We start from the raw sequence: 15,569 nt of genomic DNA, 5'->3' as shown, positions 1-15,569 counted from the left end.
ACTGCTATTAGAAAAATGTTTTTCTTAATTTTGGTGTTTCACCGAGATTCGAACCTACGTTCTCTCTGTGAATTCCGAATGGTAGTCACGCTCCAACCCATTCGGCTATAGCGGCCGAATTATTACGACAGTGGTATCAATCAAGAACAAAATACTAAAACTGAAATTTTTAATTCAATTACATTTTACGTGAGTGAAAAAATAAAATTCATATAATTCAATGCCAAAGTGAAACTAGTACATTAATGTAAATAAAATTAATGTAAATATTGATATTTCATTTGTATGCCTTCGTTTCTAATAACCATGTGTAATCTATTTGGCATACTTTTAACAAGTTTTTCACAAAAGCTGGGCTAAATTTTTTGCCATTCGTCCTGAAGGACCCTCATGTCATCCTTTGAAATGTATGCTGGCGAATTTTTCCATCGAGATAGCTCCACAAGTTCTCAATGGGGTTTAAATCTGGACTCTGGGCTGGTGTATCTATGGCATGCGCACTATTATAAATACTATTATAGCAACCACGACCGCACATTATACGCTTTCGCTTCGGTCATTGTCCTGATAAAAATTAAATTCTTCCCCCAGACCAAGTTTTTCTTTACAAAGCGGCAATTTTTCTTTTAAAATGTTAAGATACACTGCCTGATTCATAATACTTTCAATAAGATGCAATTCTCCTGGCCCCCAGATGCATAAAATGAACCTCACACCATTACCCACCACCTTGCTTTACTGTAGGCTTCATATTTTTGGCAAGTAACAATTCATTTGATCTTCTCCATACATAGGGTCTGCCATTTGAACCAAAAATTTTGAACTTGCTTTTATCACTGAATAGCACGTTCCACCAAAATGAGAAATCTTTGGATTGAGGTTCCTTGGCAAATCGCAGCGTTTCATTACGATTTCATTACGTTCGTTGATATGGGGTTTATGCCTTGCTCTTCTGCTTTATTGAGTATATTTCTAATTGTCTGTGGGCAACATTTTTTCCTCAAATCATTTACGGCGATTGTAGCGAGTTTCAGTGTACTTAAAAATGGAACTTTTTTGACTTGCCGTAAAATATATTGTTAATCACTCGAAGAGAAAATTTTGTTATTTGCAACCTTTAATCTATTTTTACCATCTTTGTACCGTTTTATGATGCACGGTCGATAGGCTTCGATTTACATTTTTAGATATTTCCCGAAGCGGTTTTTGGTTTTCGTAATGATGAATTACTAATTTTCGCACTTCAACACTGGTTTGTCTTCTTTGCCTGCCCATTGTGTCACAAATGACACAATATTCAACATATGGCAAAGAAGTTTAATGTTTTGGGCTTCCCCGAACTACACTTTAAAAATAACGTGAAATTAGGTGTGATTGCCACCAATGTTTCCTGATAAATTAACACAGTACAAGTTTCGCTTTTGCGTTGAAAATTGCCACTTGTTAAATAATTTGTTTTTATTTTAATAAATAAGGGAGCATTTCAAATTTTGCTTTTGCCGTTTAATTACCTAGTATATTAATTAAATAAAACCAATTAGTTTTTATGGGATTTCGCTTAGAGCTACGGTATGTATATGTAAGTTTGATAATAACTGAATATGATTGGAAAATTATAAAATAACAGTTCTAAATATAGCGAGCTTGATGAACTTCAACCCATATTTTGGCAACTATAGTAAAATCTGTTAGATGAACACTGTACTCATATAAACAGATAATTTCATCTCCACTCCACCAAGGCTCCGCCAATAAATCTGAATATTTAATTTTAACATATACAAGGTGAAGTCCAAAATAAACAAGACTGGCCTCATAACTTTATTTTTGATGACGCCATCTTTTTAATGAGTTAGTGCGTTGGAAGTTACATCCCTACCTGACTTCCAGTGAAAGCTTGGTGACATTCGGTTCAGTGGAAGCGAAGTTATTGCGTATAAAGTGTCAATATGTTTGTATCATCGGTACAAAATAGAGTTTCGAACAAAGAGCTAATATCAAATTTTGTTTTAAAATCGGTAAAACGTTTACCGAAACATTTGAATTTATGAAAGAAGTTTATGGCGATAATCGTCTATCTCATGCCAGAGTTCATGAGTGGTTTACGCGTTTCAGAGATGGTTGTGAGGGCATAAATGACAATGAACATACAGGCCGCCCAAAATCAGTAATCACCGAAAACTCCATCGAAATTGTTCGTAAATTTATCAAGAATGAGCCGAAATCATCGTTGAAATTGATGAAATTGAAACATTGATTTATCGCATTTTAACTGATCATTTGGGCTAACGAAAGGCCTGTGTACGTTTCATTCCGCACTAGTTAACTGAGGACCAAAAATTGCTCAGAATTAAAAAATTCGAAAGACCCCATTAAAGGGGCGAGAAAAGACAAGAACTTTCTATACAACATTGTAACTGGTGATGAAACGTGGTGCTTCCAACATGAACCTGAAACCAAGCGTCAAAATGCCGAATGGAAGGCCCCAGACCACCCAAAAAATCGTGTTTAGAGAAGTCAAAAATCAAGGCGATGCTCATTTGTTTTTACAATTTCAAGGGAATTGTCCACAGGGAGTTCGTGCCAACGGGCCAAACCGACAATGCAATTTCAAAGTTATCAGAACAAAGCTCCTGTCGTTTCTATTTTAACTCATTCTTGTTTATTTTGGACTTCACCTTGTACATACATACATAAATAAATTGTATTTACCAAAAGTTGAGTCAAATCCTGGTGAATCATGTGTAGTCTCGGCAAATGCAAGTGGTTTCGAGCGAGGAATGCAACGCCAATCGTAGTCATCTGAATATTCGTTAAGGCACTCCAAAATATTCGCATTATTTTCTAAACCTTTTACTATTTGATCACTAAGGTGCAGAATTCTTTCCTCTTTCAACTTGAAAACTTTATTTATTGCAATTTTCAGGCTATTTTGCCTCCAGTAATTAGCCGCGAAACGCTAGCGGAAAATAATGTGACAAAGATCGAAAATCATTTCTTCTTATAAGTACTTACTACTTTGAGGACATCTTTCTCCATATTTTTGGTTACAAATTTAAGGTTTCTCTTTAGGCTATCCGAAAAATAGCGTCGAGGTATAAACCGATCTCCATAAGATAATGCAGTAATGCCAATTTCTTTGGGGTACATCTACAGAAAAAGTTTATTTAAGTTATGGTTATTGGGTTTGTTTAATACATTTTAGTAAGCAAACCCAAATATCTAAGATGAATTTGTATACGAGCAAAAAAGATTTATGGAAAACTTAAGCTAAAAGCCGATTACACATTTGAGAGTGTAGACTGAAAACAAACTAACCCACATACTTCTCCTGCTACGGCAGGCACTTTGACCCGATGCAATATAAATAAAAATCAAAACCAAAACAAAGGCAATTCAAAAACAAAAAATAACAAAAACAATACCTATAACAACAACAAAAAGGGCAAGAAGAAGCTGGGCAAGCATCTCCTCGCGGGGCTCTCAGAGGCGGAAGTGCTGCTCTTTGAGGAACACGCCCGTGAGGATGATGAATCATCCACCAGCCGTGGGGTGTACCGCGAACAAGCCGTAGATGCTGAGAAAACGAGTGGGTCAGTCCCCACAGACTCAGCATCTATAACAGTAAAGCGAAGAGGCCCTCGAAGAATCTCACCAACCAAAACCTTCGCTGTTGCTACCTTGCACAAGGCTGGATACCTGTCGGGCTAGTAACCGACCGGAGGATTCCCAGTTGCGAGATCGGGAGCCATCTCTAGCAAGCAGGAGCCACAAACCTCTCCGGCACTTAGAGTCCGGGGAGTCGTCTGACTCAAGCAAGAGAAAAGGTAGGCGAAGGAGGGGCATACGCCCGACTCTCCCATTACCTGGTCAACCCGGCGCGTTGGGCGACCCCTACAGGACAAAATTTGAGTGGGCGTGAGTGAAATAGTACCTGCTGGATAGCAAAGGGCAGCAGACAAGCTACTCGGATGCTCTCAAAGGCATCCGCTTGGCAGTGATGCTCAAAAAATATCCTACGGAGACCCTAGATCAAGAAGACCTAACTGTGCTTCAAGAGGTCAAAATGGACGAGGTCATTAAACGGTGAACTCATCTGCTGGTTTTTTGTGAGGTGTACCTCCGGCCGGGTCTACTACTTAGGGACTGCGATAAACCCTCCGTATGCACAATTTCACAGTGCACCTGCCAAGGGGCGCATACAAGTCTGCGGAATATGCAGTAGGGCTGCGGAAAGCTCAGAACAGCGGCTGGAAAACTGAAGGGTGTCGTATTCTGAGCAGCGAGGTCGAAGATGCAGGGCTCAGGCTTAACCTGAGCATTGACGAGGATTCGTACGTAACCGTAAAAATGTCGGACTACCGACTGAATTAGCGGATAAGCTCTGTCACTATGAAACCATGGAGGCAGAAGGCTGGCGGGGATAAAAAAGCCCAACCGGAACAAATGGTTACGGACGAGGGTAGTGATCCTTCAGCAAAAATGGTACCTACGTCTGTGGACGACCGATGACCACACGACACAAGAACTCCTGGAGGCGCTGGACTTAGACAAAAGGCGAGCCAGTTGAGGCTCTCAGATGAGGACGAGCTAGAGGAAAACCGACAAGAATGACCCCAAAAATTTTTACAGTAGCCCAGATCAATCTCCATCGTGCGGTAGCGGCATCAGCCATCATGGCATGGTGGTCTGCCTCGGGAGATCTAAGCATAATACTGTCTCAAGAGCCATGGGCTTACAACAACAGGAACAATAAGGTAAGGAGACCTAGAGCATACTTAGTGTTAAATAGAAACATTAAATATTTCTGCATTACAGAGTTTTTGAACTGGGATCTGGTTGCAATCTAGGCACAGCTGCTGAGGGACGGGACTCGCAAAGTAATAGTAATGGCGTCAGCGCACATTGCGGGGGATAAAATATTGCGATGTGACGCCAATGTACACAACGAGACGTGAGGGAGCACCGACTGCAACAGAAGAGGTAAGTTCCTACTTGAGTTTATAATAAGCAATGACTTATATATAAAATGTTGGGTGTACACCAACTTTTGTAACAAGTTTTTTTTTTTGGCGTTGAGGTTGTGTTTAAAATGCCTTCGCGCCATATAGTAACCATCGCTACTACGTGTGTGATGATTCCAGTACAACTATCCTTCCTCTTCTCTTGGATTTTTCCCTCCACCCCGGTGCTGCTTCCGCATTGCTTCGAGGTAGAGGGCCCAGACGGCGTCCTAATAAGGACACTTACTTCCTCACCCTACGTCCAGGGTCGCCTGTTTTGAGAAACCTATGCTCAATGCTCTTCAGCATAAGTTTCATTTCACGCTTCTTTTTTCGGACAATATCCTCCACGAAGTTTGCGACGGCATTCCATTTTTCCTCGTCTATCTTAATCGATTATTTCTTCAGATGTAAATACACCAATAGCTCATTGCGGAGCTGTTCTTTCTGTGTTCCACCTCTCGCATTTAAAGAAGGTGTGCTCCGCATCATCATACTCAGTATCTCCATATATGCAATTTGGTAGAGTCACTTTTCCCATTCGCCACAAATACTTGTGACAGGGCCCATGTCCGGACAAAAACTGTGTGAAGTAATAATTAACCTCACCGTGCTTTCTTTTTACCCACTTTTTTAGATCGGTGTCCATCTACCGTACCGTTCAGAGTTCCATCTTGCCTTCCAAAGTGTAAGCGTTTTAATTCTAATATCGGAGAAGTGTGGTACTATGATTCCTGAGATTTTTGCTTCCCATCTCCGTTTGCGCTCTTATGCTAGAATATCTATGGAATGGTTCCGCTGATAACTATAACCGCATTGCACCCGAATTAACGAATCTGCCCACTTTTCGCATCCGTATATGAGAATCGAGTTTGTCGTGTCCATTAAAAGTTTTCGCTTGTTCTGCCTCTTTGGCAGCATGATTTATGTACACCCAGTAAGTTAGCCTTGTGTCTAATTGCACTCCTAAGTATTTGACCACTGTTTTCGTCATCGAGTGGCATCGAGTACTTGTATATCTACTTCTAATGGGATACATCTGTTGGTTAGAAGGATGAGCTCTGTTTTTTATGTGGTCAGCTTTAATCCATGGTCTTCTAGCTATGTCTGAACTCAGATCTCACCTGATTTACCTTCCTATTGGCTTCGTCAGTGTTTCGAGCGATTATTGCAGCTGCAATGTCATCTGCGTATCCCACTAAATGCACATCTTCAGGCATCTCTATTCGGAGGATTTCATCGTAGTTTATACTCCAAAGTTCAGGTCCGAGTATTGATCCTTGGGCCGCACCTGCTGTTATTTGTTTAGTCTTGCATCCTTCTCGCGTTTCGTATAAGAGCACGCGATTGCTTAGATAGCTACGAATAATCTTCAATAATCGCATATAGTAAGGAAATTAGAAAAGCAAAGAGGGAAACATAAGATGGGTCGTTAGCTCCTTCGACCCGGAGGCTAATGGAATCCACCCGGTAGTACTACAGCAAGGCGAGGAGCTAATATCACCTCACCTGGTTGAGATAACGCGAGACAGTCTTGCACTGGCATATATACCAACAGTCTAGAGAAGAGCACAAGTGGTTTTCATACCAACAGTAGAAAAAACGACTATTCACTGGCTAAGCCCTTCAGAGAAGTTAAGTATCTTGACCTTGTCCTGGATACCAAGCGTAACTGGAAAAGGCATGGCGACGCAACCCTGTCCAAGGCAACAAAGGCTCTCATGATCTGCAAACGTCTAGCAGGAAAATCTTGGGGCTCTAACCCAGAAATCCTGAGATTGATGTACATCACGATAATAAGACCAATAGTGACATATGTAGCGGCCGCTTGGGCATCGAGAGTCGCTCTCTCGACAGTGCGGACAGCGCTAACTAGCATCAGGGGAGCGATGCGGACCTGTATTACAGCTGCGATGGAGGTGATGCTCGAGCTGACACCGCTCCATATAGTCATTCAGCAATCAGCCAAGCTTACCCAACTGAATATTACCAAGGAATGCTTCGGGAGAGGAAAAGTGAAGCCATCTGTGCTAAAGCTGCAGCTCCCACTCATCCAGGTACCCAGAGATGATATCAATAAGGTAATCAAATTCGAAAAAAAGTTCACCATTGAACTGAACAATAAATTGGACTGGAGTAGACCTGCGTTTGAAAAGAAACTCCAGGAGTGTACCCTGCACTGGTACACAGATGGGTGGTTTTCTAAGCGGAGATGTAGACCATCTGTGTAGAGATAGGTAAACTTAGACAGGAATGTGGCAACGCGAGGCATGTTTTGTGGGGAAGCTCTGAGACAAATGACCGAGGTGAGTCTTTTTATGATTTTATTACCAATACTAACTTATCGGTATGTAACAAGGTTAACCCTCCCACTTTCACCTTTTCTAGTATGGAATACTTCAGAGGATGGGAGGAAGTGATTGATGTTACTTTAATGTCTGAAAACAGTTCAGTAAGGGTAGATAATTGGAGGGTATCCAATAAAAGGTCCTTTTTGGATCATAGTTGGATCCTTAAGGTAGATCCACCCTTACCATTTCGCTCTCCTTTAAGAACCAACTGGAAGAGGTTCAGAAATGTAGTAAACAAGAGGATAGGAGAGTTTCCTCTCCACCAAATCACTCTCACGGAAAGCTTTGAGTAGGATTATAACACTGGAAAATGCACTTAGTAGGGCCTACAAAACGTCCTGCCTCATAAAGTTTAATAAAAATTTCACCGTCCTTGGTGGAGCCGTGAGCCCTTAAAACTAGATCAGCGTTTAACCTCAGTTATTCGACGGAAAATTGGGAATTGTATAGGAAGGCAATCAGGACCGCCAAGAAAGAAAGCTGGAGGGAGATTTGTTCGTCAATCGAATCCACTAGGGGTTCTGCCGTGTTCTTTTCAAAGACCATTCAATGGCTTCTTGGGTTAAGAAACCTGATGGTACTTGGGCTGCTACGGCAGAATAATCGCTAGAACTTCTGCTAAACACGTATTTTCCGGGATTCAACGTTCACGAAAGTGGGAGTGGATCTTGCAAATGAAATAATTACCAAGGATTGCATGGGCAATCAAATCTTTTTCACCTTTTAAATCTCCGGGGCCAGATGAGATCATTCGAAAGATGTTACAGGAAACCTTGGACTGTATCCTACCATGGATAGAGGAAATTTTTAAAGCGTGTTTAAACTTAGACCATATTCCAGATAGCTGGAAAATAGTCAAGGGAGGGACTTCAGGCCAATCAGTCTTTCGTCTTTCCTGTTAAAAACTATTGAACGACTTTTGGATATACACCTCAGAAGCACTTCGGATGACTCTGGTATATAAACTGCACAACACACTTACCTTAAAGGCAAATCTACGGAAACAGCGCTTCACGAGGTAATCCGAACAATAGAGGGCTCTCTAGAGAACAAACATTATACCATGGCGGCATTCTTGGATATAGAAGGCGCCTTTAACAATGTTAGTACACCTGCCATCCAATGAGCGTTGATAGACTTAGAGGTGACATTTGCATTAGTAACTGGGTCATCTCTATGCTGGAAACCAGGATCATCAAAGCTTATATGGGTAACATCAACATAATAAAGAAGGTTCACAGGGGCACTCCACAGGGGGCAGTATTATCTTCACTTTTTTGGCTATGTGTGATCAGCAAAATCTTAATAAAACTTAATAGAGGTGAAAACTGATGATGTGGTGCTAATGATGTCAGAATACGATCAGTGGGATCATCCAAAGGACGTTAGGCGAGCTTAACTCTTGGGCCACAGGATGTTTAAACCCGCGTAATACAGAACTTATGCTTTTTACGACCAGATACAAGGTACCAACTTTTACCCTACCAAATATCAACGGAAAACTCTTTCACTTTCACCCAGTGCAAAGAACTTTGGGGTATTTCCGAACTCCAACTTAGCTGGAAATTAAACGTCGAAGAACGGGTAAGGAAAGCAGAAATTGCTTTATATGCCTGTAAACGTATGCTTGGAAGAAGATGGAATCTTCAACCTAAGCATACATTATGGTTGTATAAGGCGGTTATACGACCAATTTTATCGTATGATTCGGTAGTTTGGTGGAAAGTCCTAGGGAGAGATTACAATACCAAATTTCTCGGCAGAATACAGCCTGTGTAATAACGGTCGGTGCATCAGAGCATGTCCTCGGGAGGCTCTGAATATACTAGTACACGTTATTCCAATAGACCTACATATAAAGAAGGCGGCAACCATGAGTGCATTTAGGTTAAATGAAGCGGGTCGCTGGAAAGAAAAAACTTATGGTCATGCAAGTATATTATTGCGACAAACTCAGTTAACCTCGGAGAGGACTGATCACATCATCCTAACGGTAAATTTTGCCACTCTCTCTCTTCCAGGAGGAGAGGAATAAGGGATTCTCACTGAACAACTTCGATACTACAGCCTATACAGATGGCAGTAAATTGGATTGTGGTGTTGGAGCTGGTATATATTCTCATAGACTTGGAATTGAAAAATCTGTGCATCTCCCTAATACCAGCAGTGTCTCCCAGGCGGAAGTACTGGCAATTGGGGAAGCTTGTAAGCAAAGTAGGAATAGCCTTACCACCTTGAGTGAAAACCATAAAGTAACTTTAATGTGGGTCTCGGGACACCGGAAAATTGAAGGTAACGAAATAGCGGCTGAACTGGAAAGAGGGGGATCTATGAATAACGTTCTTGCAATAACGGTATTCCCATCATTAGGTGCAGTCAAGAATGCAATTTTCCTAAAATATCTTCGAATCGCAGATTGTAGATGGAGAGACCAGACGAAATGCAAAATCAGCAGGACGTTATGGCCCACCTACAACCTCAAGCAATTGTCGACATTGATAAACATGAAACGACGGGACGCCTGTAGACTAACGGCAGTCATAACAGGCTTCTATGGAAGGACAGAATGTTAACCTGGGCAAACCGCTGTTCGAGAGTCTCGAGCAACTGCCTAGCTTAAACGTCAACAGCCTAATAAGGTTCCTAAACCGCACGGACTGGTTATAGTCTTGCTGTAAATAACTGTTAAACAAGTTGGGAACGAGGATGTGGCAACAAAATGGTACGGAAGCTCTACTTTAATTCTGTATAAATCACCACTCTCAACAAACAACCAGGAATGTACAACTGCCACTGGCTAATTTGGGTCCCCGGACACAGAAGAATAACTGTTAACGAAGTAGAGAACGCATTGGCGTGAGAGGCTGTGGCCTCGCCTTAATAGCCCTTCTTTGCCATGGGACAACAGACCATGAATGAGAAGCTCAGGAGTGAAGAGCTAGGGTTAAGTGAGGTTTGTTGGCACCAAACTATGGGGCTACTCCAGCCGAAATCCTTACTGGGACGGTACAACCAAAAGAGGTTTAAACGTCTCAAACCCTCTCCAAGGATAATCTGAGTATGCTCAAGGACATACTCACTGACCACTGCAGACTGCGAAGACATCTGCACATGATCGGAATTAGGTATGCGTATTCTTGCCGTTTCTGCGGCCAATCCCAGGAGACTCCAATGCACCTTCACCTGGAATGCAGCGCTATAGCACGGAGAAGGTTGAGACATCTTGACTAACTGTAGCCAAAGGAAAGGCACATACGCCCTATCCAACCCAACTCTATCCTGAGCTTAATAAGAGAACTGGGCTTGGATGCGACCATTAGGTCGAAATACAAACCTCATTCATTCATTCAACTCACATACTTATTCAGCAGGTCGTTGTAATCAACCGCCATATCATATCCGGTTCAGACCATTATACACAACGTTCTTATAAAAGCAAAGTGCTCGAATAAAAATGTAGTTCTATGGCATAATATAAACTGGGTGTTCTCAATACTGATATCATTTCGAATAACGCCTTATTTTGACCGCTTCACGAGCAAACTTTACTATAGCTCTCCTCTCTCTAACTACATACTTCCACGGGAAAGCAGCACAATTGGTAATCCTCCGAGGATAATCCGGTCATCACCGAGGATACAGACTCCTTGATCTAAGGGGTGAGCTTCAGCGCACAAGTAAATCACCGCTCCAAACCTGCCAGAGTATAGTACTGTCATCAGGACAGCCACGTGATGTCTCCTGATATGCTCCCTACAAAATCTCCAAAGCGAAGCTACTATGTGGTTAAGGAGCATAGTAAGTTACTCAGCAAGCAATTCCTGGGGGGTTGCTACCGCAAGGACCGCCCCTGCAGGCATTTGCTGGAGGCTAAGCCAACACCATCACTCAGTCAGAAATCATCTCTTTAACTAAATCTTATAAATTCTAATATAAATTGCTATCAAATATTGATATATGTTAACCTTCACGCAAAGATAAGATGCGTTCGATATTAGAAGAGTTATGCCAACTTAAATATTGTAATAGTTTATATAACTTTAGGTACCAACTATTTGAATACTTTAATAAGAGAAAGTTTATCTAGAGAATTTTGAAGGAACCAGATATGTATATAAATAGAAGTATATGGCATTTTTATTAGTAAGCAAAATTTACATATGTTCATATATGTACATCTCTATGTACATATGTAATAAAAATGTCTGGTGACAAAAATCATCTACTTGTTGCCTTTTGTATCGCTTCGGTGAACATCTTATATTACATGCATACATACTTTTATCATGTCAGACACATGCACTTACATACACAATACTACAGATACATTATGTATATACATATGTATTTCTACACACACGCATATATATATATATATATAATTGGCGCGTACACCCTTTTTGGGTGTTTGGCCGAGCTCGTCCTCCTATTTGTGGTGTGCGTCTTGATGTTGTTCCACAAATGGAGGGACCTACAATTTCAAGCCGACTCCGAACGGCAGATATTTTTATGAGGAGCTTTTTCATGGCAGAAATACACTCGGAGGTTTGCTATTGACTGCTGAGGTGTTTCACCGAGATTCGAACCTACGTTCTCTCTGTGAATTCTGAATGGCAACCCATTCGGCTACGGCGGCCGCATTTGTATACTGTATTAATTTCAAGTTTGCCTTGATTGAACATTCTCGAAGGCAAGTAGTACAGCGGCAAGTAAACAGTAACGGATTGACGCATTATAAAAATGTATGTAGAAATTAGTTAATAGCAGTGACCATGACTACACTAAAAGTATGACGGCTAGTAATCCGAACATAGCGGAGTCGATCGATCCCTTAAAGAAAAACATAATGGACAAATATTTTCGAAATCGGTATCATCAATAACACCTTTTTAGCTGAAACGACTATTCAATTCGATTATAATTTTGCGAGATTTCACCGGTTGTGGAGGTTTCTTGAATATATTTACGGTACTCCACATTTAAATTCTAAACGAATTTACCTCTTATAATGTATGGAAACTGGATGTTGAAAACATACATATGTATTTATAGTCAGGTCCTTAACAAACAAAAAAATATGTGTTCATTCAATAAGTTTTAGTAATTTGGTGAATGGAGTCTCATGCTCGGTTTTACCATGATTTTATGATTCTTTTTGAGCCACTTTATAAATGTAAACAGCAAGATAAAATTTAATCTGCAAGGATTCGCCTAATAAGGGGGAAAATGCACTTTTCCTTAAATGTAGTATAAAATGCTTGCAATCGACTAATATTTACTCTCCTTTTTAAATTTCTCTTTACAAATTCTCAAAAAAAACGATATAACTATTTTTTTATATTTCTCTTTTTCCCAAGAATATATTAATTTTTTTTTCAAATAACAGTTGAATATAAGAGCATAAAAGAATCGAATTGATATAGAATATATACATATACGTATGCGTACATTTACCAAAATGCTCAGAATGATGAAGGATTCGATTTAGCCATATCTGTACGTCCGTCTGTTTTTCCGTGCGCACGATAAGTCGAGCAAAAATCAATATATTTTAATGAAACTTTGTGTACTTATTACTCTTTCTCCAATATAGTTTAGTATTGAAAATGGGCGAAATCAGCCAATAACTGCGTCCAGCTCACTATAACGGTAATGTTAAAAAAAGAAAAATAGTGATAAATTCGTTATAAACGAAGCAAATTGATCCACACCTCATTTCGGTCCGACATAATTACACTGAATCACAAATTTCAACTTTTTTTCTGCACCAGAGACGCCGTTATGAAATTCCTATGTAAAATCACCGTCTGATTCCGAAAATCAAGGTTATTTTTTATTCTATGGTAACGTTTTTGAGATATTTACGAATTACCGTTATTTCAAAAAAAAAAAGAAAATTGGGCCCACTTAATCATATATATCTCGAAAACGAATTGAGCGATTCCAAAACCGTTTAAAGCTTTTAAAAGGTAATAAAATTTACTATAAACTGTGTATAAAACACTTTTTGCTAGGCCCTGCAGATTCAAAGATAACGAACTATCATAACGGATTTTTTAAATTTTTTTTGTAAAAATATAAAAAAATTTGTACTTTGAGAGAAAGGATCTCGAAAACTTTTTATTTTTTCGTATATTTTTTGTTTTCACTCTAAGCTCTGTCTTATTACAAAAAAAATAAACTTTGATCAAACAAAATCGATGAACTAATACAAAAGTTACAAGCATTCAAGTAAATATATCCATTTAATACTTAAGTACCCTACTGGTAATATGTGTTAGTATTCGCATATCAGTTAGTTACAGGTAGATTTTGGAAGGGTTATTAGATACAAAAAATTGTTAGTGTCGTTATCTCAAACACAGATACATTTCAAGCAAGATCATATGTTTAAGGCAGGTAGTGTTTTCTATGCATAACTGGGGAACCTTTTTGTATAGGTAGGCTTGCATTTTTAGTTGATCTATGTAATGTGCAAGGATCGCCGGATACTGTTCACTTAATATTTGAGGTTTATAATCCGTCATTTACTTAAAAATATAATATGAATAAAAAGGCGCGAGAGTTTGAGTGTAAAAATGATCCAGATATGTTCTGTTTCATCTGCGGGGAATTTATCGTTAAAAGGATGCGACGTGTGTTTTCAAATGTTATGGAATTGAGCCGAGAAACAATGAAAAACCATGGACACCGAATAGTGTTTGTTATTGCAAAAACATTGCTGGTCTATTAAAACAGTTTGGTGAACCATATGATTCAAAAGAGTGGCGATTGTTCATAGACGGCAATAAATTAAGTTTAAAGGTCGTATTATTGCATATTGGCAACCAAAAGCCATCTATCCCGATCGCGCATGCAGTAAATACGAAGGAAACATGTGAGACAATGCAAAAATTGCTTAAATTAATTAAATACGAAGAACATGATTGGAAAATATGTGCCGATCTAAAAGTCGTTGGAATGCTATGTGGTCTACAATCTGGATACACAAAATACTGTTGCTTTCTATGCAAATGGGATAGCCGAGCACGTCAAGACCACTACATCATAAAGGATTGGCCAGAACGAATCGAGTTTCAAGTTGGGGTGGATAACATAAAATACTCACCACTTATAAAGAAGGAAAAAATAATTGTACCTCCGCTCTACATCAAGCTCGGCCTTATCAAAAACTTTGTCAAGGCTTTGGACAAAGAAGGCGAAGCTTTTCATTATTTGAAAACAATCTTTCCACAGATTTCAAAATAAAGGAAGGGATTTTTGTGGGGTCGCAAATAAGGAAAATAATGGCGAATGCCCATTTCAAAGAACTATTGTCACCAGTGCAGGCAGCGGCGTGGGACTCTTTTGAAAAGGTCGTTACTTCTTTTTTAGGCAAACACAAAAGAACTAACTTCGAGCTGATAGTGAACGATTTAATCAAAAACTATGCGGAAATGGGTAAATAAAAAACACATATAAGACCGTTTTCTCAATTAACTTTAAAACTAAACAAAAAATTTGAAAGCAAATTTTTAAATTTACATGAGAATATATAGCCCCAGACCAAGGGGTCGTGGCTAACAAAAAATCCTGGAGTCTGTCAGGACGTATCTTTACCCCAAACAAAGTACGGTGGGCCGTTGGGTCCTTCCAATCATTTAAAGCACCAGGGGTAGACGGTATTTTTCCAGCCCTCCTCTTACGAGGGATAGAAATACTAATAAAACCACTTGTTGCCATTTTTAGGAATAGCTTTAGTATGGAATACATACCAAACGTTTGGCGTAAGGTCAACGTGATATTTATTCCAAAAACGGGCAAGAGGTCCAGTGAACTTCCAAAGTCATATAGACCTATTAGTTTAACTTCGTTTCTCCTAAAAACAATGGAAAGATTGGTGGATCTTCACATTAGAGAAAATCTAGAAAAGAACACACCTTTGCATAAATCGCAATACGCATATAATAAAGGGAAATCTACAGAAGGAGCTCTTCACTTTCTCGTATCAAAGATAGAGAAAGCTCATTATTCTAAGGAAATCGCCTTATGCGCATTTTTAGATATCGAGGGTGCATTTGATAATACAGATTATCGCTCGATTGATAGAGCATTACAAAATAAAAACATTGACAAGCCGACCATAGGGTGGGTAAAGGCAATGCTGGAAAGCAGAGAAATCAGCTCATCTCTAGGAGATGTATCAGTCTCAGTCAAAGCATTAAAAGGATGCCCC

General features: G+C 39.7%; 1 protein-coding gene across 3 annotated transcripts in view; it reads right to left on the bottom strand.

Moving 5' to 3' along the window:
• The window catches only part of LOC129240147 (protein cortex), a 60,730-nt gene that overhangs the window by 36,841 nt on the left and 8,320 nt on the right, over positions 1-15,569 (bottom strand). For all 3 annotated transcript variants that reach the window (XM_054875712.1, XM_054875711.1, XM_054875710.1), the window contains exons 2-3: positions 3,016-3,150; positions 2,713-2,959 (exon numbers count right to left, since the gene is read on the bottom strand). In XM_054875712.1, the coding sequence (XP_054731687.1) occupies positions 2,713-2,959; positions 3,016-3,150 (382 nt within the window). The remainder of the gene's footprint in view (positions 1-2,712; positions 2,960-3,015; positions 3,151-15,569) is intronic.

This window comes from Anastrepha obliqua, chromosome 3 (assembly GCF_027943255.1).
Source record: "Anastrepha obliqua isolate idAnaObli1 chromosome 3, idAnaObli1_1.0, whole genome shotgun sequence".
Lineage (NCBI taxonomy): Eukaryota > Metazoa > Arthropoda > Insecta > Diptera > Tephritidae > Anastrepha > Anastrepha obliqua.
The sequence above is the reverse complement of the archived record's forward strand: the minus strand, read 5'-3'. Positions and strand labels throughout refer to the sequence as shown.